This window comes from Globicephala melas, chromosome 3 (genome assembly GCF_963455315.2).
Source record: "Globicephala melas chromosome 3, mGloMel1.2, whole genome shotgun sequence".
Classification (NCBI taxonomy): domain Eukaryota; kingdom Metazoa; phylum Chordata; class Mammalia; order Artiodactyla; family Delphinidae; genus Globicephala; species Globicephala melas.
The window spans coordinates 163,746,604-163,770,348 of record NC_083316.1 but is presented as its reverse complement, the minus strand read 5'-3'; the positions used below and the strand labels follow the sequence as shown (position 1 = coordinate 163,770,348).

The 23,745-nt window shown below is 48.6% G+C and overlaps 1 protein-coding gene across 8 annotated transcripts in view; it reads left to right on the top strand.

The window, feature by feature from the left end:
• Window positions 1-23,745, top strand: part of SMARCA4 (SWI/SNF related BAF chromatin remodeling complex subunit ATPase 4) — an 87,272-nt gene that overhangs the window by 13,846 nt on the left and 49,681 nt on the right. For 6 of the 8 annotated variants that reach the window (XM_060297113.1, XM_030879723.2, XM_060297112.1 and 3 more), the window contains exons 2-13: window positions 1,140-1,392; window positions 3,212-3,344; window positions 4,346-4,744; window positions 5,033-5,131; window positions 5,743-6,001; window positions 8,178-8,304; window positions 9,223-9,396; window positions 10,759-10,932; window positions 12,135-12,302; window positions 12,393-12,443; window positions 17,274-17,404; window positions 17,596-17,653. In XM_060297113.1, the coding sequence (XP_060153096.1) occupies window positions 1,171-1,392; window positions 3,212-3,344; window positions 4,346-4,744; window positions 5,033-5,131; window positions 5,743-6,001; window positions 8,178-8,304; window positions 9,223-9,396; window positions 10,759-10,932; window positions 12,135-12,302; window positions 12,393-12,443; window positions 17,274-17,404; window positions 17,596-17,653 (1,995 nt within the window). In that variant the 5' untranslated portion in view covers window positions 1,140-1,170. The remainder of the gene's footprint in view (window positions 1-1,139; window positions 1,393-3,211; window positions 3,345-4,345; window positions 4,745-5,032; window positions 5,132-5,742; window positions 6,002-8,177; window positions 8,305-9,222; window positions 9,397-10,758; window positions 10,933-12,134; window positions 12,303-12,392; window positions 12,444-17,273; window positions 17,405-17,595; window positions 17,654-23,745) is intronic. The other 2 variants (XM_060297109.1, XM_060297111.1) reach the window with 2 other exon arrangements.

The window sequence follows — 23,745 nt, the reverse complement described above, 5'->3', positions numbered from 1 at the left end:
TAATTCTGTAGAGCGGGTGTCTGTGTGTGGAATAGCCTCGAAGGAGAAGCACTCTGGAGTGTGGCCGGGTCCCAGCGGGAGCACCAGTCAGCTGTCCATCCTGAGAGGGCTCCATCGCCACAGCTCTGGGGGGTCTGGGGAGCTGCAGCCCTCTCTCCCCACACGTACCCCCTCACGCCACCCTGCTGGGCGGGAGGGGTAAGGAGGGCAGGGCTGCTTCTTGATCTCTGCAGGGCCAGCAAGCACTTCACCTCTGTGTCTGGTAGGACGGTGGGTAATTTTAAGTTTCTGTATTCTTTTTATGTTTTCCAGATTTCAGCACTGAGAATGTATTACTCCTGACAGTCATGACAGATTGAGGGTTCCCTGAAAACTGAACCCTTACTGTAGGGAGCACTTATAAAATGTATCAGCTCACAGACCAATCGTAGCAGTCATAACTTGCCAACGTCATTGGATATTTTGTTACCTGAGTTCTGGATCTTGTGGAGGCTCGGGGTCATAGTTCCGGGCCTCAATTTTTAGTTTGCAGCACTTGAATATCACTTTTGAAGTATTTGACGTATCAGAGTGCCATTAGTCCTGTAATATTTCTCTTTAAAAGAGCTTACTTTTAAAACTTAAATTCATGTATTTTAAAGGAAACTTGGTCTCACTGCCTTAAGTGGAAACCAGCATTACTTGCTATGAATATGTGTTTTAGTTGAATTAACGAAGGTCCCGTCAGATGCTGTTGCCAGCAAAGGCTTTGAGCCTTAGTCACGTTCTTCTTTTTTCTTAAATAGGAAGATGAGCAAGTGTTGGAGTGATGTGAAGGGTGTGTCAGCACTGCCCTGAGACGTCCTCTCTGTTGTAATCAGAAAGATACCAGGGGAAGTGAGGCAGTATCACCTGATGTCCCCACCTCCTGAGTCCCACCCCTTCCTCGGGGGACTTTGATCTGATTTTGGGTGCCTGATGTATCACCTCCTCGGAGAGGAATGGAGGAGAAAGGACTGGGGCACTGGGGGTGCCCGTCCAAGGCACCAGCTCCCTGTCAGATGGGTGCTCTGACATGACTGTGTGTGATCGTCCTTGACCTGCCCTGACCCACCCAGCCGATGGCTGTGACCCCCACGCTGACTGGGACTTTCTTCCAGCAGGAGACCACTATCCGCAGCTCCCGTGAAGATGTCCACTCCAGACCCACCCCTGGGCGGAACTCCTCGGCCAGGCCCTTCCCCGGGCCCGGGCCCCTCCCCTGGAGCCATGTTGGGCCCTAGCCCAGGTCCCTCACCCGGCTCCGCCCACAGCATGATGGGGCCCAGCCCAGGGCCTCCCTCAGCAGGACACCCCATCCCGACCCAGGGGCCTGGAGGGTACCCTCAGGACAACATGCACCAGATGCACAAGGTAGGGAGCCCTGGGCCTGCTGCCCCACCAGCTGGGTCCGCACGATCAGAGACGGGAGGGGAGCAGCAGCACACCCTGGCCTCCACTGTGGGCCGGCAGCCACCCCACCCTGTGTCTCTCACACCCGTCGTTTTAGTAGTGAATTAAGAATGTCCAAATCCTAAAAGATGGCTTACAGCCCATGGTTTCCCCCACTCAGGCTGTTCGGCTCACCCGGGTAACTCACAGAGCATAGCAGCAGGTGCCCTTTGTCCCCACTTGATCCTGTACTCGGGTGCCATTGTCTTCACCACGTACCTGAGTTGATCAGTGGTGCTTTTGCCTGTGAGATGGAAAAAACCTCTTATAACACAAATGGTTGCCCTCTCTCTTTGCATTCCTGGGCGGTGGTTGAAGGAAATGAGGAAATACCCTCTTATGGATAGTATTTTGCCCATTTTGCAGACGAGGAAGTAAGGTCTCAGAGAGATGGTCACTCAGTGAGTTGGTGGCAGAGCCACCTCACCCCTCCGGCCCTCCCAACCCCTCAGGCATGTGTCACATCGCTGACCTCCCACACAGTGCAGTGACCCCTTCCCCTCCCTGCCCTCCCCATCCCCCATATATTTCTGTCAACTTCGATACAGTATCTGTCTTGTCACTTCCCTCTTGGGAAGCTGTTGGTGATCTCCCCCCATCCCCCCACCCCCCGCACACACGCTGACTGAGGCCAGCTTCTCCTCTAGCACCATCTCCTTTTCCCTCTCTGACCATCTTGTTTCTTCCTCCTGGACACTTGACCCATGTTTGTCAGACGCCTGCCATGTGTCTGGCCTAGGAGCTGAGGTCCAGTGGTGCCCTTCACCTGCTTGCACAGAGCTCCTGCTCTGGGGGAGGCGAGCCCATCAGTCAGCTCCACCAGCCCAGGGAAGAAGGAGCAGAGGGTGGGCCCCACCCAGGGTTCTGCTCAGCATCCCGAGGGCCCCCTGCTTCTTCTGCTTGTGAAGCTGGCCCTCGTGCTCCTAGCCCGGTGCCCTCTCGTCCTCCTCTCACGGCACACACTGAGCTGTAGCTGACTTTGCTGGGCCAGCTATTAGACCGGAGAGCTGGATGTTTGCATTAACTGGGCCCACAGAGGGCCTGGAAGGGTCTCGGAAAATGTCCCCTTTCCCAGCCATTCCGTAGGGGGAGTGCTCAGTGCTGAGCATCAGGAGGGAAAATGTGTGTTTCTGTCCCACCAGGATCTGATCGAGCCTCCGCGGAGGGGCAGAACGATGCTGCAGACAGCCTCCCTCCCAGCTAGCAGGTGGGAGGCCAATCTCGGATCAGTGAGGACATTTGACATACTGTTACCATACTTCATGGGCAGGAGTTACTGCCCGTCTCTCTGATTTACAGTCTCCCAGGCAAGAGGGTCCCCCATCCAAAGACTTGTGGTCACAAGGTCATCTTGTGATGATAAACAGGGAGCTTGGTATCCCAGCTAAAACTGCTCCTGACTAGGAGCTATGTGTGTCCTTTCCTTGTGAGATTTTGGCTGTCTGAAACTGTGTCCTCACCCTCTCCCTGATGTCCTAGTCCAGCTGTCCCCTTGCCTCTAGACCACCAATCTGCAGGTTCCCTGGGTGGCATTATTTCATGCACCTGCCTTGACACCCAAGTAGATGTTAGGACCATGTCTTGGACCTAAGCCACTTGGTCATGTTGGTGGTTCAGTAAATGCCATGGCGACTTTGGATGGGCATTGTTAGTGATATTGAAGTCCTCTCATTCAGCGCCTTTCTGTGCAGCCTCTTCCCTTCCCGCCTTGCTGATCCTGCCCTGTTGTCCACTCTCGTAGCCAATGGAGTCCATGCACGAGAAGGGCATGTCGGACGACCCCCGCTACAACCAGATGAAGGGGATGGGGATGCGGTCGGGGGGCCACGCCGGGATGGGGCCCCCGCCAAGTCCCATGGACCAGCACTCCCAAGGTATGGTTTCCTTTCTTTTCTTTCTTCATGTTTGTTGCCCTCTGGAAGTCCCGAGGTCATTGTCCTAATTGGATCACCCATGCATGGATTCAGAGGACCTAGGGCAGTTGAGCATCATGGGAGACCCTGCCACAGAGGGCTGTTTAGCTTGGGCTTGTCTGGTGCCCTGTTCAGGGCGTCTTTTCTTATAGCAGCCCCAGGAGAGCAGATACTGGTGGGACAGAACTGTGTTCAGCGCTGGGTGTTAGACAAGCCCTGGGCAGGATGGGCTCCTCGGGATAGCCGCTCTGGTGCCACCCAACGCAGACTCCTGGGATTTCCCTGACGGTCCAGTGGTTAGGACTTGGTGCTTCCACTGCCAGGGCGCTGGGTTCGATCCCTGGTCGGGGAACTAAGATCCCGCAAGCCGCATGGCACAGCCGAAAAATAAAAAAAGAAGAAGAAATGCAGACTCCTGGGCTCTGCCCTGCTCCAGACCTGCTGAGTCAGAATCTCAGGAGGGGGCCGGGGCTCAGCTTTAACAAGCCCTACAGGTACTTTTCTGAACAGGGAGGTTTGAGAAGTGATGGGGTACATGGCTTCCTGTCACGGGGTGGGAAGCTCAGGGGCTCCACAGGTAACGGAAGTGAGAGGAATGGGCCTGGCCAAGCCGAGGGGCAGGGGGGCAGGCCCAGAGAAAGCCCGGATCTGTGTGACATCTCAGCTTTAATCGTTGGCAGGTTACTGAAAGATGGGCCGAACCAAACCAGCTGTGCAGGCTGCCAACCAAGCTGCGAGCGTGTGCCCTCTGGGTGCCTCTTGTTTGAATCATGAGAACGAAACCTCAGGGTAGAGGCCCGTGTAATCACGAGAACGAAATCGCAGGGTAGGGGTCCGTGTAATCACGAGAACGAAATCTCAGGGTAGGGGCCAGTGTAAGCAGGCAAGGGTTCCCGTCTCTGCCTTAAAAATTACTGGACATGTGCTGCCGAGTGACCGCTCGGATCCACGTTTCCCCGCAGGTTACCCCTCGCCCCTGGGTGGCTCCGAGCACGCCTCCAGTCCGGTTCCAGCCAGCGGCCCGGCCTCAGGCCCGCAGATGTCGTCCGGGCCTGGAGGCGCCCCGCTGGATGGTGCTGACCCCCAGGCTTTGGGGCAGCAGAACCGGGGCCCGACCCCCTTTAACCAGAACCAGCTGCACCAGCTCAGAGCTCAGATCATGGCCTACAAGATGCTGGCCCGGGGGCAGCCCCTCCCTGACCACCTGCAGATGGCGGTGCAGGGGAAGCGGCCGATGCCCGGGATGCAGCAGCAGATGCCAACACTACCTCCACCCTCTGTGTCCGCAACAGGACCTGGTCCCGGGCCCGGGCCCGGCCCCGGTCCTGGACCAGCACCTCCAAATTACAGCAGGCCTCACGGTAAGGCCCATGGCCCTCAGGGTAGGGAGGGGTCTCAGAGCAAACTGACAGGAGTGTGGGCATCAGTGTTGGGCAGATCTGGACTCTGCCGCCCATCAGCTTCCCCGACAGCAGGGTTGCTGTCGTGATAAATGTTGTTTCTCCAGCTGCCCCCTTTCTCCCCTGGTGCCCACAGTGAGGGGCTTGTTGTTGGGTGTGTCCCCTGGAGCCAGGGCTGCCCAGGGAGGCAGGTGCAGGGAGAAACACAGGACGCGTTTTATCCTCTTGTCCGTTTCTCCCTGCGTGCAGGTATGGGAGGGCCCAACATGCCCCCTCCAGGACCCTCAGGTGTGCCCCCCGGGATGCCCGGCCAGCCCCCTGGAGGGCCTCCCAAGCCCTGGCCTGAAGGTAAGTTCCCTCTGTTCTGGTGACACGTGTGTGCCCTGACTCCCATGTCAAGTTTGCATCATGCAGACCCTGAGATGAGCCCGGTCAGAGAGAGGCAGGCAGGATGTCAGGGCAGCTCGGGGTTCTGTCTCCCCTGTGTTTTGTGTAAAATGTAGTTAGTACTTATTTGAAGGTCACATCTGTTAGGTCAAAGCAGTGGATAAAATGGACTCATTCCCCATCCTCACGGGCCCTGAGGTTCAGTGATGGGCATTGAAGGGCTAATCGCTTAAATAGGATTCCGTTGGAGCTAGGGTGGATGAAAGGCAGGCAACTGCTGCTCCTGTGAGGCCACAGCATAGCAAGATCACACCCAGACCCGGCACTTGGACCAGTAGGGGGCTTTGGGGAAGGGGCCTGCAGGCTGAGATCTGGAGGAGGAAGAGGAAGCGCGCCCCATGGGCGAGGAGTGGTGTGGCAGTGAGAGGTGGGGGTTACGGGGAGCTGCCCAGGCCTTGTCAGCCTTGGGGACGAGTTAGACCCCAGGGCAGTAAACGCCCAGCAGGCTTGTCGTCTTCACGTGGAATGGACTTGGAACGCAACGCTGTGCCCTGCTTCTTGACTCCCCCCAGGACCCATGGCGAATGCTGCTGCCCCCACAAGCACACCTCAGAAGCTCATCCCCCCGCAGCCAACGGGTCGCCCCTCGCCTGCGCCCCCCGCCGTCCCTCCTGCTGCCTCCCCCGTGATGCCGCCCCAGACACAGTCGCCAGGGCAGCCGGCCCAGCCCGCCCCCATGGTGCCGCTGCACCAGAAGCAGAGCCGCATCACCCCCATCCAGAAGCCGCGGGGCCTGGACCCCGTAGAGATCCTGCAGGAGCGGGAGTACAGGTGAGGGTGCTGCCGCCCCCCCCCCCCGCCCCCCCCAGGTCACGCGTTGTTGTGGTTCACACTTCTAAAGGCCTATGGGGTATGCAGCCAGAGATCACCCTCCTGCCTCTGTCCCCAGCCTCCCAGTTCTCTGGGTCAGTGTGTATCCTTCCAGAGAAATCGAGTATGTATACAGGCAGATGGGTACAAGTGGCTGTGTGGTCCCCAAATGGTACCTGACATGTGCACTGTTCCTCCCTTCGCAAAATATCTTAGGGATCATCCCCTATTTGTACAAAATAAGCTCTTCTTTTTTCTGGACACATTCTGCCTGGTGGCTCTACTGTGACTTATTTAGCCAGTGTCTTACCCGGAGGGACGTTTAGGTGGTCTCTAATCTTTCGGTAAAACGATGCCGTAGTAACTACACTTGCATATTTCTCTTCACATGTGTGCATTTATGTCAGAATAAATTTGTGAACACGGCATAGTTCAGGTGCAGGGGATTTACGTGCACGTGGAAATTTCATCAGTTCTGCAAAACTGCCCTCCATGGAGATTGTATGTGTTGGAGTGAAAGTGCTATTTCACCTCTCCAGCACAAGTGTATTATCCAACTTTTGGCTCATCCGCACTCAAAAAGCCACCTGGCAAGCTTTGCGGTGGATGTTCCTCAAACATAAGTAGTTGTTGGTCGCTTTGCCAAGGCCTCCTGAGCGCCGGGCGCTGTGTGAAACGCCTGGTGCACAGTAGGTCTGTATCACCCTGTCCCACACTGCTGGGGGCGCCTGAGGTTCATTCCCTGAGCACCTCGTGCTCCCCTGTTTCTCCACTGCATTTATAACCTGTTCAGGGCTGGCCTCCCTTGGTAAATGTCAGCTCCCTTAGGGGAGGGGGCTGTGCCTTGTTCACCGTAAATCCCCAGCTGCATCAGTAAATCTGTGCCAGTGACTGTCTCCGGAGTGCATCTCCAGCTGTGACATGCCCTGGAGCTCCAGCCCCTGTACCCAGGCGCCTCCCCGCCTGCTCCATCTGGACGGCTTAAAGACGGCCTGTCCAGATGGCCTTATGCCCCCCAGTTTTCCCTTCTCTCTCTGTTCTCATGCAGCAGCTGAATGGACCATGGACCCTTCGGCTCCTTGACCCTCGCTTGTACTCCCTCATCCTCGGTGTCTGGTGAACTCTCTCAGCTCCTTTCCCCCCAATGCTGTTCACCCTGCCATCTGGTCTACACCTCCTCCCTGGCCTCCCTGCTCCCATCCTTCCCTGTGCAGTGTTTCCCACACAGCCGTTTGAATTCTCTTTTTACAGTTAATTTATATTAGATCTTTTCCTGGGTTAAAACTGGCTTCCCATTATCCATTGAGTAACCCTTTTCTCTGTAGCCCCTGCCCAGTGCTCTGTCCTCATCTACCTGACTGTCCCGGTTCCTCTTTCTGTTGAACAGGTTAGACTTGTTCCTGCCCCAGGGACTTTGCACATGCTCTGCATGACTCTTTGTAGTTATTTAAGCTTTATTGCCAAGGTCCCCACCTTATAGAAGCCCTGCCCCCCCCCGCGACCCCTCCCCTCCAGGACCCTCCTCCAAGTCCCTCTCCGGAATTACCATAGATACTTAATTTTTTAACTCCTTTATGGCCTGTCATCCTGATAATGCTGTGAGCTCCATGAGAGCAACAAACAGCCTTGTTAGTCTTGTTTAGTGCTGAATCCCTTCACCTGGAATGGTCCCTGGCACACAATAGGTGCTCAATAAGTGTGTGAAAGACTGAGTAAGGAGATTATCCCATTTGAACTTCAGACCAAGCCTGTAGGGTTGCTCTGAGGGGTCTCCCCACTTCATAGCTGAGGACGCTGAGGCTCATGGGCTAAGTAGATTCCCAGGGCTGGGATGGAGACCCTGGCCCGCCTGACTCCAGAGGCTGGCTCCCACTGCTGAAACGCCAGAAACCAGCTGCGCCCTGTCAGGTTTCCGATTTGCAGTGGCTCCCGAGACTTCTGTGGCTGCCCTCCTGTATGTAGTCTGTGTTGTGGGGCATCCTTTTCTCAGCCATCTCTTGTCTTATGATTCATATCGGCTTCCCTTGAGGGATGGATACTTCTGAGGCTCCACCTTCAAAGAAAGGGAACAGATGGGTTCCTTGTAAACAGGTGACACCTCTCATCACCTGTCTTTTTTTTTGTCTTTGCGCCCTAGGCTGCAGGCTCGCATCGCACACCGAATTCAGGAACTTGAAAACCTTCCCGGGTCCCTGGCCGGGGATTTGCGAACCAAAGCAACCATCGAGCTCAAGGCCCTGAGGCTGCTGAACTTCCAGAGGCAGGTGGGCGCAGGCGCAGGCCTTTGCTTTCAGAGGAGACTCTTTCTGCCAGCCTTGATGCTTAGATTAAAGAGCCGCTCACTGGGCAGTTACTAAATGTACCCTGACCATTAAAGCCGCTGTGCCAGGACTTCCCTAGTGGTCCAGTGGTTAAGACTTCGCCTTACAATGCAGGGAGTGCAGGTTCGATCTCTGGTCAGGGAGCTCAGATCCCACATGCCTCTCGGCCAAAAAACGGAAACTTAAAAAGCAGAAGCAGTGTTGTAACAAATTCAATAAAGACTTTAAAAATGGTCCACATCAAAAAAATCTTACAAAACCAAAGTCGCAGTGCCCAAGCACACTTGTTGGCTCACTGTCCCCCTTCCTTTCCATGTCCTGCCCAGTGGAGGGACATTGGGATGAATAAGTGTGGGCCTTCCCTAAGGTGGCAGTGGCTAGCTTGAAGCAGTGTACTTAGATGGGTCTATTTCTTTCTTTTTTTTTTTTAATTTTATTTTATTTGGCCATGCTGTGCAGCATGTGGGGTCTTAGTTCCCCGACCAGGGATCAAACCCATGTCCCCTGCATAGGGAGCGCAGAGTCTTGGCCACTGGACCGCCAGGGAAGTCCCTAGATGGGTCTAATTTCTAAGGGTCCTTTACTTTTGAACGACCAATAAGGAAGTTTGTTTGTGGTTGAGGGAGGGCAAAGCTGGAGACCTGAAGGCCTGAGCATAGGGCTGTCTGCTGGATGTCCGGAAGCAGCTGTCTCCTACCCTGTGCGTGCCCCGCCCGCGGGCATCCACCACGGGTTCTCCCCACGCATGCGTTTGTGCTCACGGGTCCTCCTTGCTGCCTGGCTTGCTATACGGAGGTGCACGTGTTGCATAGATGTTACCAAGTTGTGCCCGTCGCCAGTTTCTCCTCTTCCTTCCCGAAGCTGCGGCAGGAGGTGGTGGTGTGCATGAGGAGGGACACGGCCCTCGAGACGGCCCTCAACGCCAAGGCCTACAAGCGCAGTAAGCGGCAGTCCCTGCGCGAGGCCCGCATCACTGAGAAGCTGGAGAAGCAACAGAAGATAGAGCAGGAGCGCAAGCGCCGGCAGAAGCACCAGGTGTGTCCCCGCGGCCGCAGGCTTGACCGTGTGCCTGAGTCGTCAGCTCCGCACTGTCGAGTCTTGGTTTTCCTCTCAACACGATGTCCGAGTCTCTTTTCTGTTCATTATAAGAGTATCCTAGGCACTAAGAATACTTCAGTGGACAAAAACCAAACGGTACGGAAAGGTGGGTCGTAATCAAACGCACGTATAACACGTTGGGAGTTAATAGGGTGTAAGGAGACATGAAGCAGGGATAGGGAGTGATGGAGGAGCCCTTTATATAGGACGGTCGACTCAGGGACGGTCTCCCTGAGGATGTGAGGTCTGAGCAGAGCCCCGAGGGAGGAGCTACACCGACGTGTGGACGAGGCTCTTTGCAGACAGAGGGGAGTATGCCTCAGTGTTCTGTGAAAAACAATGACCCAGTATAGTCAGAGTGGGGTGAGCGAGGGGGAGGGTGGGAGGAGGTGAGAATGGGGAGGTGATGGGCAGAGCGTGCAGGGCCCTGTGGGGCGGGAGGATGACTTGGGCTTGTGCTGTGAGTGAGGTGGGAGCCACGGAGGGTCCTAAACCATGGAGGGTCCTCAGTCAGTGATCTGACTGAGGTTGATACAAGATCCGTCAAGGAGACCAAAATCTCTACTCAAGTAGGATTTGGGGTGATTCTGTTTGTTCATTCATTTATGTTTTCTAAAGTTTGCCTCCAAACAGTGTCTGTTACTGGCATAGTTTAAAATAACAGAGAAGTCAATATTCAGTGTTAACTACTGTTAATATCTTGGTATATCATTCTGACCTTTTTTGTCTATATACATATAGTAATCAAAAGTTAAACAGCTGCCTTTAAAAATATATATATGTGCACATTGAGCTGTTTAAAGTATTATTGAAGCATGATTTTAACATATGTGTTGTAGTCCATCTCAGTGTGCCCAGCATCCCGTGATTTATGAAACTGTTTCCCTGTTTGGGGACATGCAGTGTACTCTCAGCTTTCCAGTGTTAAAAGTAACACTGGGATAGGCATTCTTGTCCTTGAGTTTTTGGGCCAATCTCTGCTATTTTCCTTAAAATAAATCGCTAGCAGTGAATGATTTGGTGGGAGGGCGGGTGCATTTTGCAGCGGGTGGCAGACACTGCCAGGTTGTCTCAGCCAGGGCATTTGCCCCGTCTGCTGTGCATGAGAGGGGGGTCCCTTTTCACCACACAGTCCACGCAGAGAATGTTGGGCCTCGTAGGCAGACAGTGTCTCGGTATCGTTTTGGTTGCGTCCCCTTGGCTTTCACCAGGCCCCCTTTAAAGTTTCGTCTCACTTGGGGTGACACCACGGCAACTCCTGTCCCATAGTCAGTCTGCTCTTCTGTGTGCGTCCTGCAGGAATACCTCAACAGCATTCTTCAGCACGCCAAGGATTTCAAAGAATATCACAGGTCGGTCACAGGCAAAATCCAGAAACTCACGAAGGCGGTGGCCACATACCACGCCAACACTGAGCGGGAACAGAAGAAGGAGAATGAAAGAATCGAGAAGGAGAGAATGCGGAGGCTCATGGTACAGTTGGCCATCATGACCCGGGTCCCTTCACGTGGTGCTGGGTGTTGCAGGCATGGGGGCGGATCAGCCGCCCAGGGTTACGCCGGGGCATTTTGGTGCTCAGAGTTGGAGGCAGGACAGAGAAAGAAAGGGCTTGGGTTTGGGAGTCCGAAAAACCTGACTCCAGACCTTTGCCCACTCACTGACCATCGGTGACCGCGTGACCTCAGCTGGTTAACTGGCTGCTCTGTGCTCTCTGGAAGGTGGAGGTGGCACCCCTCCCGGTGGAGGAGCCGCCGATGGTGTGAGCCTGACCTCCCACCCCACCCTTCCCGTCTGACCATGTATTATTCGTGGAGGGTTCTCTGACCGGGCCGATATTGACAGGCACTGCTGAGTGGACAGGGCCACGTTAGTACGAAGGAGAGTCCCTGCCCTTGGTGGGGCTCGTGCTGGCCCTAGAGAGACAGATGCCCAAGCGAGACAGACAAGATAGTTTTGGGTGGTGAAAAGCGCACTGAGGAGAACAAAGCAGGGCCAGGGAGTGGGGATTGACTGGGTGTTATGGGCAGGGTGGGTGTGACCCATGAATGCGGAGATCCAGGGGAAGCACCTCCCGGCAAAGGAGCTGAGGGCAAAGGCCCGAGGCGGGAAGAAGCCGTGTGTGAGGCTCAGCCAGTGGCCCCTGGAACAGCGTGGCGTGGGGGCAGAGTGAGGTTGGAGTCCCGGAGGCAGCCACGCGGGGCCTTGCAGGCCACGGGGAGGGCTTTGGATTTAATTCTGACCATGATGGGGAGCCGAGGGAGGCTGTAAGCTGGGATGGCGGTGGTGGGGGTGGGTGACATGATCCGATGTGTTCTCAGAAAGCCGGGGCAGACGGTCTGTGGGAGAGCAGTGGAGAGAAGGGTTGGGATTTGGGTGTGTTTGTGGACATAGGAGACAGAGCTTTTAAATGGCCCTTGGCAGGACCATGTCTGTCCAGCAGGTCCCCAAGGAGCCTGGCCCAGGGTGGGAACTGGGGAAGTTCTGAAGGGGAGTCAGTAGTTATGTGAAAGGTGTGAATATAGCGCAGACCCGGGTGTGAGCTCAGTGCTCCCTAAATGTGGGTCCGGCTGCTGGTTAACTGCAGCCCTGCGGGCTTCTTGAGTCTGGTTTGCCCGCCCTGGGTGCTGGTGGACGAGCGTGTCATGGGCACGCGCCATAACCGCACGCTTCTGCAGGCCGAGGACGAGGAAGGGTACCGCAAGCTCATCGACCAGAAGAAGGACAAGCGCCTGGCCTACCTCCTGCAGCAGACAGACGAGTACGTGGCTAACCTCACGGAGCTGGTGCGGCAGCACAAGGCCGCCCAGGTCGCCAAGGAGAAGAAGAAGAAGAAGAAAAAGAAGGTGCGCCCCTTGGTGGGACTGGAGCGGCTGTGTGCGCGTGTGACTCGGCCTCCCCGGTTGGGGGGTGACTGTCTCTCTCTTTCCTTCCAGAAGGCAGAAAACGCTGAAGGACAGACACCTGCAATCGGACCTGATGGCGAGGTGAGGAACCAGGGGTTTCTTCTGTGGAAATGCCAGCCCAGCCCCAGAGGTTAGGTCTATTTCATCCTTAAAAAATTTTTTTTTTCCCTTTGAAATTATAAAAGTATATGACAATGGTAAAAATCCACATAGGTCCCCTGCCACACTCTACCCTTCCTCTCTCCCACTGCCCAGAGAGACTATTGTTTACTACTGGGTGCGTTTCCTTCCAGAGCTTTTTCTACGCACGTGCTGTTATTTATTTCTCAGTTTTCCCTTTAAAGTTTCAGGCTCACAGGAGAGGTGTAAGAACAGTGCAGAGAGTTCCTGCATACTCTTCACCCAGATTCCCACTTTTCATGTGTCATTATTTTTTCTTAAACCATTCGAGGGTCAGATGCACACGTGAGGGCTTTTTACCCCTCTGTGTATTTCAGTGTGTACATCCTAAAAGCAAGGCTGTTCTTTTCCACAACTGTACAGTGATCAAAACCAGGAAATGAACATTGACGCAATACCGTGATCTAATTCACAGCCCTTGTTAAGGTTTCACAATTGACCCTCCAGTGTCCTTCACAGCAACAGAAAACCCTGAAATGATGCCGGGTCCTTCTCTGTGCGTCATATCAGGAGTGTGTGGCGTAGATTTCTTCCCCCACTGGTGATATTGACCTTTTGGTGGCCGCCAAGGTGTCTCCAGCTGTAAAGATTAAGTACCTTGTGCAGAGATACTCAGACATGTAAAGATAACGTGATTCCTCAAACTTTCATCGGCTGTTTCATCATCTGTTGTCTTTGCCTGTATCAGTTTTTGCCATAATGGTTACAAAATGGTGATGTTTTTTCCCTCGTCTTTTCTTCTGCATTTATTAGTTGACTTTCTGCAGGAAGGAAAAGCCTTCCCTTCTTTTTTATTTGGCTTGTTCATAGTTTGGCAACCCTTGGTACTAACTCATGGATTCTTATTTAGTTTAATGGATTTACTTAGTTTAATCCTGCACTATTATTATGTATTTTGATGCTCAAATTGTTCCATTTTGGACCAGTAGGAACCCCTTCACATTGGCTCCTGCCTGCTTTTGATGTGTCCCCATCGTTCTTTTAGGGGTTTCTGACTTCCTTGCACACGAAAATGGCCCAGGCTCATCTTCTGCTTTCTCTGCCCGAGTCCTGGACTCGGTCATTTCTCCAAGGAGCCCTGATTCCTTTAATCAGAGAAGAATATTTGGAAACCATGATCTAGATGTGTTCGTTGCTACTGAGTTGTCATTGCTTCTGGGCCCTCTCAGTGGACAGATCTAGGAAACAGATGTGTGTATGCTCACACATCCACCTTGCTAGTTATATATATTAACTAGTTATTGTAGTATTAAAAATACTGAGGTCACACTGATACTTCCAATTCTAATCCAGTACCACGGGGTTCTTTTTCTCCTTCTCCCTGTCCACGTTATAATAGCCCAAAACCTGACCCCCGTCTGCCACGAGATAGGCCCTCATTTCCTCAGTCCTAGACTGTGCAGGAAGTACATTCAGAATGGCTAACATGTACCCCTCTGCAAAAGAAACCTCGTAGCTAGGGGCTTCCCTCGTGGCACAGTGGTTAAGAATCCGCCTGCCAGTGCAGGGGACACGGGTTCGAGCCCTGGTCCGGGAAGATCCCACATGCTGCGGAGCAACTAAGCCTGTACACCACAACTACTGAGCCTGCGCTCTAGAGCCCTTGAGCCACAACTGCTGAGGCTACATGCCACAGCTACTGAAGCTCGTGCACCTAGAGCCCATGCTCCACAACAAGAGAAGCCACTATAGTGAGAAGCCCGCGCACCACAACGAGGAGTAGCCCCTGCTCCCCGCAACTAGAGAAGGCATGCATGCAGCAACGAAGACCCAATGCAGCCAAAAATAAATAAATTAAATAAATAAATTTATAAAAAAATAAAAAGAAAGAAACCTCCTAGCTAGAGGTCAGTGTTTGTCTGAAGTTGAAAGTACATGCTCCAGATACTGCATTCAGAAGATTAGTTCTCCCCTTGTGCCCCCGTTAGTGAGGCTCCCCCCAACGCTTGTTGGTTTTATTTATTTACTCCTCATTTCTTTATTTAGGATGTGAAATACTAGCCTGGTTCCAAAAGTCAGAACCGTGCAGTGAGGCCCACTCAGAGAGGGGTTGCTGTCCCCACACACGAGTCTTTGAGTCTTTTCCATGGCACTCTTGTCCGCCTCCTCTCGGTTAACACACTAGTGTGAAAGAAGGCTGCATAGTGAGGTGTGAATGCAAGGTGTGGCCTTTACCACCTCCTCCAACCCCTCCTCAGTCCCCCTTCCCAGAGAGAAACCTGAGTAACCTTCGGTGTGTTTGCTCTGGGACCTTTTCCGTACCTGTGTCTCCAGGTGGTTTTCTTCTCCCCGCCTGGTATTGTATCTGAGTCTTTCCAAGTTAGCTCATGTACACTTACTTACCTGACTCTTTCTAATACCACCGTATTAGAGAGGTGGCTAGTGCTTGCTTCTCTGACTTATAAATGTAATACTTCTAGGAAGAAAATGATAATAACATGAAACGTAAATGTAATGATAACATGAAAAGTAGAAGCCCCCATGGTGCCTGTTCTCTCACAAGCATGCATGTTGATCCTTGGTTGATGTCTCTCTCTGTATCTTTCCAGAAACCTTTGTGCTTATATTCTCTTTGTTTTGTTTTGGGACCATTTGGGTCAGTCTACACATAGCAAGACTTTTCCTGTGTAGCAGGTATCTTGGACCACTTTCCATATCAAGCAATTAGTTCTTTCATTTTATTGTATTGATGTACTAGGATCTCTTTCATCGTTCAGATTGATAGCTATCTAAGTTGCTTCCCATCTGTAGCTGTTAGATCCTGCACTGAACAGCTCTGATGGACCACCATATGTCCCCTCCTCTATGGGTGGCTATTTCCATTGTTTCCTTTCTTTCTATCCCACATGTTGTTGTAATGAGCCCCCTTGCTCTCTTAGCTGGGCTGCCATAACAAAACACCGTGGCCTGTGTGGCTTTTTTTTTTTTTTTTTTTTAACCACATGGCACATGGGATCTTAATTCCCCGACTGGGGATTGAACCCGCACCCCCTGCAGTGGAAGCACAGAGTCTTAACCACTGGACCTCCAGGGAAGTCCCTTTTGTTGTTTTAGTTCTTGTTTTTGTTTTTGTTTTGGTAGCCTGCATGGCTTAAACGGCAGAAATATACGTTCTTATAGTTCTGGAGGCTGGAAATTGGAGATCAAGGAGCAGCAAGGTTGGTTCCTGATGAGTACTCTCTTCCCGGCTTGTAGACTGCTGCCTTCTGGCTGTGTCCTCACATGGGAGGAGAGAGAGCAAGCTCTGGTGTTTCTTCTTATAGGGGCACTAATGCCATCCTGAGGGCCCCACCCATATGACCTAATTTAACCCTAATTACCCACCAAGGGCCCCATCTCCAAATACAGTGACATTGGAGAGCTGGGGCTTGGGCATATGAATTTTGGAGGGGACACAGTCCAGTCCGTAGCAGATGGCACGCTTTTTCCTGTTGGCCTGATTCCCAGAAATGAATGACTATAGTGATTAACTCAAATAATATTCTTATTTCGCATGATTTTATTTGAAACGTTAAGTTGAATTTTTTAAGAGAAATGTGGGCTGGCATTTTACTACAGTGCTAAGCCTTCACACGGCCATTTGTGGCTTTCAAGGGGGAAGTCACATCACAGGAAAGCGTGACTCGGGGAATTCTGTTGGGGAATCACTGCAGCTGCTCATCCTGTTTAGTAACGGGAACCATCACTTGATGATGGCTGCTGATTGTCCTTGTTCTCACCCAGTGGTTCGCAGCCTTGGCTGAACGTCAGAATCAGCTGGGGAGCTTTTGAAAACCAGAGAGGCCCAAGCCTCACCCCAGAGCAGTTCTGTCAGGATTCTGGGTGTGGGGACATCCCGGCATCAGCACCATAACCGCTCTCAGGAAGGACTCAGGGGTGAAAGTCACTGATTGAGGCAGCCTGCAGAGCTCATTCGTGGGGCGTGGGGTTTCTGTTCCGCTTCATGGTGGGCCACTTTAAGGGTGAGATTTTAACCTGCATGGAGACTAATCTCTGCTGTGGGTCAGTGTTGATGGAGGGAGGCGTGGGAGGTATAAGTTCCTGGTAGATGCAAACAAAGGTTTCCATCCTCATCCTCGTCCTGAAGGTTTTCACCAGGAAATGTGAAGGAGCTGAGGAAGGGGAAAACTTCATCCCAAGTTGATATCTCAGGAAATTGAGGAATTCCGTATTTGTTGCTACAAGGAAGTTTTATTTTTCAAATATTCTAGTTAGCTGTTTAACAGAAAAGAATGAGGACCCTTGTTGCAGTCTACAAATACAATATAAATTGAATAACTCAAGGACCAGAAAAATGGGAATAGTGTAGTCACTTGGGTAAAAAAGGAAGGAGTACGTAAGTCCATGTTCCTTATGTGTGGAATTGATCTGGGAGAACACACGAGAAAATGATGCTGGTGGGCGCCTGTGAAGAGAAACTGTTGGGCAGGGGGATAGGGAGGGAGAGTACACACTCTATACTCTTGAATTTGAACTATATGTTACCTATTTGAAAATTAAAACGTGGATATCAGTTCCTTCCAAGAAACAACTGTCGTCAATGGGTTATATATATATTTTTTTACTGAATGGTTAATGTGCAGCTAACCCATCTCCACAACCACTGGTCACATTGGTGTGCTGTTTTCTGGACGTGGAGTTGGGAGGGCACTTCTCCAGTTGGCCATGGTTAGTGGGGCACCGAAGGTATAGACTCTACAGAACCTCAAGTCACACGTGTGACTTTTTCAGCCTCTGGATGAGACCAGCCAAATGAGCGACCTTCCGGTGAAAGTGATCCACGTGGAGAGTGGGAAGATCCTCACGGGCACAGACGCACCCAAAGCAGGGCAGCTGGAGGCCTGGCTGGAAATGAACCCGGGGTGAGTGGGGCTTCGTGTTCCAGAGGCAGCCAGGATCCTGAGTCAACAGTCGGCCTCATTCCAGGGGAGCTGGCAGCTGGGGGTGATCCTGCCTACATTTGGAAACAGGCCAATTTGCTAAGGAAAGTGAATCATGCTGTTTCTGGGGAGATTTATATTAAAATGCTGATTTTTTTTTTTTTTTTTTTTAGGTATGAAGTAGCTCCGAGATCTGATAGTGAAGAGAGTGGCTCAGAAGAAGAGGAGGAGGTAAGAGTTCATTTCCTGGCTGTCGAGGCCCACAGTGCTGTGTGGTGTGGCCTCTACCCACAGCAGGCACAGTGATCCTCTCCCGCTCTAGCCAGGCATCAAATGGGGCAGGAGATCGGCACACGGGCAGGGGGTGAGGCTGAAAGTTGGTGCTTTAGAGCTGCGCTGTCCAGTACCGTAGCCTCTAGCCACACATGACTGTTTCCACTTTCACTTAATTAAGTAAAATGTAAATGTCCTCACTCATATGTCCTCAGTCGTACGGGCCACATTTCAGGTGCCCAAACAGCTCTCCCCTCCAGAAAATGTTGGTATGAAGTAGTGAGCATGAAATCATATACATGTTGGCCCCTTGTAACCTATTCTTTGGCAATGTTACAGATGGTCGCATTTATTGTGTATGTTCTCTAAATCATTTAATTATTCCACGTTATGGTGATTTTTGGATGTTTGCTGGTTGACAAAGCTCTGATGAGAGCCTTGTTCCTCTGTCTGTCCTGGGTGGCCTCCTCGGGAAGGGTGACTCAGAGGGAGCCCGGGGATGCAGTGTCCGAAAGCAGGGCTTGTTTTCCACAGTTCGCATCCAGTAGGGTGCTGTCCTGACTCCCCCTTCAGCTGGGGTAAGAGTGTCTTACAAGGCTGTTAAAAAGCTTTGGCCACCTCCATAAGATTTTAAAAAGGGAATTTTAATGGGCAGATATTTGCTTATTAAGGTTGAACATTTTTTCAGGTGTTACTATTTAGATTTCTTCTGTGAATGGTTTGCTTCATTTGCCCATTTCTAATCAGTTGTGTTTTTTTACTGGATTTTTAAGTGTTCTTTATGTATTTACCCCAGCCTGAAATCAGCTTGGTGTTCACCTATATCTTTCTTTTGGTTTGTCCTCTTACCTCTTCAGGTCATCTGGAATTTATTTTGTGTAGGGCTTGAGATGGCGCCCTTTTTCCCCCTTCCCAGTAGTAGCGTTAAGCCAGTTGGTATACTGTTAGTCCATCCCTTCCCCATTGATCTGTGATATTTAAAAAAAGCTAATATTAAAGACACACTGGTGTCTTTTTAGGGTCACATGTTCAGTTTCTTTTTCTTTTTTCTTTTATAATTTATGTTTCTGGTTTTTATTTTATTTAATTTTTTTTTAATTGAGGTATAGTTGATGTACTGTTCAGGTTCTTTTAAAGTTCTAATAATTCTTAGACCAGTAACATTTTGTTGTAATTTTTTAAACAGCTTTATGGAGATATAATTTACATATGTAAAATGCACCCACAGTAAGAGTACAATTCAGTGATTTTTTAGTGAATTTATAGAGTTGTGCAATCATTACTCTACACCAGCTTTAGAACGTTTCTGTCACCCCAAGTGACATCTCACCCATTTACAGTTTGTTCTTGCTAACTCCTCCAGCCCCAGGAAACCACTGGTCTGCTCTGTCTCTATAGATTTGCCATTTCCGGAATTTCACATAAATGGAATTATACAACATGTAGTATCTTGTGTCTGGCTTATTTTATGTGGCATATTTTTGATTTTCATCCATGTTGTCTGTACACCAAAAGTTTGTTTTACATCGCTAATTATTAGAGAAATGCAAATCAAAGCTACAATGAGGTACCACCTCACACCGGTCAGAATGGCCATCATTAAAAAGTCTACAAATAACAAATGCTGGAGAGAGTGTGGAGAGAAGGGAACCCTCCTATGCTGCTGGTGGGAATGTAAACTGGTACAGCCACTATAGAGAATAGTATGGAATTTCTTCAAAAAACTAAAAATAGAGCTGCCATATGATCCAGCAATCCCACTCCTGGGCATTTATCTGGACAAAACTATAATTCAGAAAGATACATGCACCCCTCTGTTCATAACAGCACTATTTAGCAGCAAGGTCCTACACTTAGGAAACTATATTTAATATCCTGTAATAAACCATAATGGAAAAGCAAAAAAAAAGAAAATATTCTATGCTTTGAAGGTGTAGATTTAACCCTTATATGCATAATTCCAAATATATCAAACTCAACTTATCAAAATTTTTGATTAGATATGTACATTTTACTCTAAGTAATTTCTATCTCAGTTAAAAAATATTTTAAAAATAAGTGGAGAAACCATTAATAAAAGTTAAGGTCTTAAAAAAGAAATTTGTTTTATTCCTGAGTCATGTTCCATTGTATAGATATACCACACTTTGTTTATCCATACACCAGTGGGTGGGCATTTGTGTTTTTTTCCATTTTCTGCTATTATGAATAACATTGCTGTGAACGTTCACATACATGTCCTTGTGTGGACATACGTTTTCATTCCTCTTGGGTAGATACTTAGGAGTGGCATTGCTGAGTCATATGGTAAGTTTATGTTTAACTTTTTAAGGAATTGACAAACTGTTGCCTGAAGTAGTTGTACCTTTTCACAGGTTCCAGTTTCTCCATATCCTTGTCAACGCTTGGCGTTATCTGTTCTTTACATTATATAGCCAACCTTGTGGGTGTGTAGTGGTATCTTGTGGTTTTACTTTGCATTTTCCTAGTAAATAATGATGTTGAGCATCTTTTCAAATGTTTATGCACCATTCAAATATCTTCTTTGGCGAAAATCTATTGAAATCTTTTGCCCATTTTTAATTCGGTTGTTTGTTATCTCATCAGTGAGTCCTAAGAATTCTTTATATATTCTTGATATGTGTCCCTGTTCAGATATGTAGCTTGCAGACATCTTCTCCCAGTCTGTTTGCTTTTCTTTTCCCTCAGTGATGTCTTTTGAAATGCAGAAATATTTCATTTTGATGAAATCCATTTATCGGTTTTTTCTTATATGAATTGTGCCTTTGGTGTTGTATCTAAGAGCTGTTTGAAGTCACAAAGGTTTTTCTCTTATGTTTTCTTTTAGAAGTTTTATATTTAAGCTCTCACATTTAGGGTCATAATTGAGTTGATTTCTGTGTATGGTTTGAGGTACAGGTCTAAGTTTGTTTTTTGTGGGTTTTTTTTGCTATGGATAACCTTCTTACCCAGCACCAGTTGATGAACAGACTGTTCTTTCTCCCATGAATAGTCTTGGTAACTTTGTGGGAAATCAGTTGACCATAAAATTAAGGGTTTGTTTCTGATGCTCAGTGTTTTCCTGTTGATTAGTATGTCTGTGTTTGTGCCACTACCACACTGTCTTGTATTACAAGTTTTGAAATCAGGTAGTATTATTTGCTTGTTTGCTCTATTGGCTATTCTAGGTACTTTGCATTCCCATATACACTTTAGGATCAACTCATCAGTTACTACAAAAAGGCTTGCTGGGATTTTTATTGAGATTGTGTTGAATATAGAGATCAGTTTTGGGAGAATCACGTCCTAACAATATTTAGTTTTCCAGTCCATGAACGTGAGATGTCTCTCTATTTATTTTGATGATCTTTAATTTCTCTTAGCAATGATTTGTAGTTTTCAGAGTATAGGTTTTGCTTTTTTTGTTGTTATATTTATTCTTAAATATTTTATTCCTTTTCTGCTACTATGAATAGAATTGTTTCCTTGATTTTATTTTTCGATGTGTTGTTGCTATTACGTGGAAATACAATTTTATATGTATATTTTTAAAATGTTAATCTCGTGTTCTGTGCACTTGCTGAACTCATATTGGTAATTCCAATAGGGTTTTTTGTTTGTTTGTTTGATTCCTTAGGATTTTCACATGCAGGATTATGTCATTCATAAATAACCATAATTCTTCAATACTTCTTCCTTTCCCCTCTGTGTGCCTTTAATCTTTAATTTCCTTCTCTTGCCTTATTGCACTGGCTAGATCCTCCAGTACAGTGTTGAATAGAAGTGTCTAGAGCAGATATCCTTAGTTTGTTTTCGATCTTAAGGGTTATGCAGTTAGTCTGTCACTATTGTTTGGTGTTAGCTGTAGATTTTTCATGGATGCCCTTTATCAGGTTGAGTAAATCCTCTTCTGTTCCTAGTTTATTGAGAGTTTTTAGCACGTGTGAGCTAGATTTTATCTCATACTTTTTCTATTAAGTTGATCATTTGATTTTTTAAAAATTTATTTATTAATTTTTATTTTTGGCTGTGTTTGGTCTTCGTTGCTGCGTGCAGTCTTTCTCTAGTTGCAGTGAGTGGGGGCTACTCTTCGTTGTGGTGCGCAGGCTTCTCATTGCGGTGGCTTCTCTTGTTGCAGAGCACAGGCTCTAGGGGCGTGGGCTTCAGTAGTTGTGGCACGTGGCCTCAGTAGTTGTGGCTCAAGGGCTTAGTTGCTCCCCGGCGTGTGGGATCTTCCCTGACTAGAGCTTGTACCCGTGTCCCCTGCACTGGCAGGCGGATTCTTAACCACTGCTCCAACAGGGAAGTCCCTGATTTTTTTTTTAATTTAAATTAATCTTTAAAATTTAATTAATTAATTTATTGGCTGCATTGGGTCTTCATTGCTGCATGGGGGCTTTCTCCAGTTGCAGTGAGCAGGGGCTTTCTCTAGTTGTGGCAAGTAGAGGTACTCTTCGTTGCAGTGCACGGGCCTCTCATTGCACTGGTCTCTCTTGTGGTGGAGCACGGAATTTAGGCACGTGGGCTTCAGCAGTTGTGGCACGTGGGCTCAGCAGTTGTGGCTCACAGGCTCAGTAGTCATGGCGCACGGGCCTAATTGCTCTGCGGCATGTGGGATCATCCTGGACCAGGGCTGCAATCTGTGTCCCCTGCATTGGCAGGTGGATTCTTAACCACTGCGCCACCAGGGAAGTACAAATTCTTACTATATTTTTAAAGTTATTTTCTTTGTAGTTGCTCCAGGGATTATGATATGCATCTTAATTTATGATGATATGCTTCAGGTTAATACTAACTACATTCTGGTAAAATATGGAAATTTTGTTCTAGCTTAGCTCCATTTGTTCTTCTTCCTTTGTGCTGTTATTGTCACATATGTTACATCTATATATGTTATAAACCCAACAATACAGTCTTCTAATTAATACCTGATATAATCTTATGACTTAGTCTAAAGAAGTTGGAAAAGAAGAAATAAGGGAAAATATATTTATAGAGTCTTTTATATTGATACATGCATTTACCATTTCTGATGTTTTTTATTTCTCCTTATGGATTCAATTTACTATCACCTATCATTTCCTTTCAGCTTGAAAGACTTCTTTTTTAAACCATTTTTTAAAATCAAAGTATAATTTACAATGTTGTGTTAGTTTCAGGTGTACAGCAAAGCAGTTCAGTTAGACGTGTGTGTGTGTATGTGTATTCTTTTTCAGATTCTTTTCCATTACAGGTTATTGCAAGATATTGAATATATTGAAAGATTTCTTTTACCATTTATTATAAGGCATGTATGCTAGCAACAGATTCTCTCAGCCTTTGTTTTTCTGGGAATGTATTTCTTTAGCTTTCATTTTCAAAGATAGTGTAGCTGGACATAGAATTCTTTGTTGACAGTCTTTTTCCTTTTGAATATGTCATTCCTCTACTTTCTGGTCTCCTGTTTCAGATGAAAGTCTAGCTACTAATTATATGGATGCTCCTTTGTACATGATGGTTCATTTTCTCTTTCTTGCTTCCAAGATTTTCTCTTTGCCTTTGGGTTTTAGAAGTTTGTGAACTCTCTCTTTGTGTTTTTTCTCGTTAGTGTTTGTTCAGATTCTTGGCTTGGTAGAGTCATGTTTTTCATCAAATTTGGGAAGTTTATCATTTCTGTCTTCTATTGAGACTCTGTATTTGTTGATACATTCTACTTAAAGATGGTTTCCTTTGTTTCTTTGAACATATTTACAATAGTTTTGAACACATATGTAGTAATAGCTGCTTGTATGATTGTATGCTAAGTCCAACATCTAGGAACAGAGACAGGCTCAACCGACTGTCTTTTCCCCTGAGTTCGTATCACATTCTCCTCCTTTTTGTTTGTCTTGTAATGAATGTTTAGTGGAAGGCTATTTTAACCACTCTGGATTCTGACTTCCACCCCTGTGCGTTCTTTTTGGTGTTTTTGTTTGTTTAGTAAATTATCTAGGCTGAATCTGTGGAATGTTTTCCCAGGGTGTGTGCTGCCTTTGGTGTCTCTGCTCAGTTTATTGTTTTTGTTTTTTTCT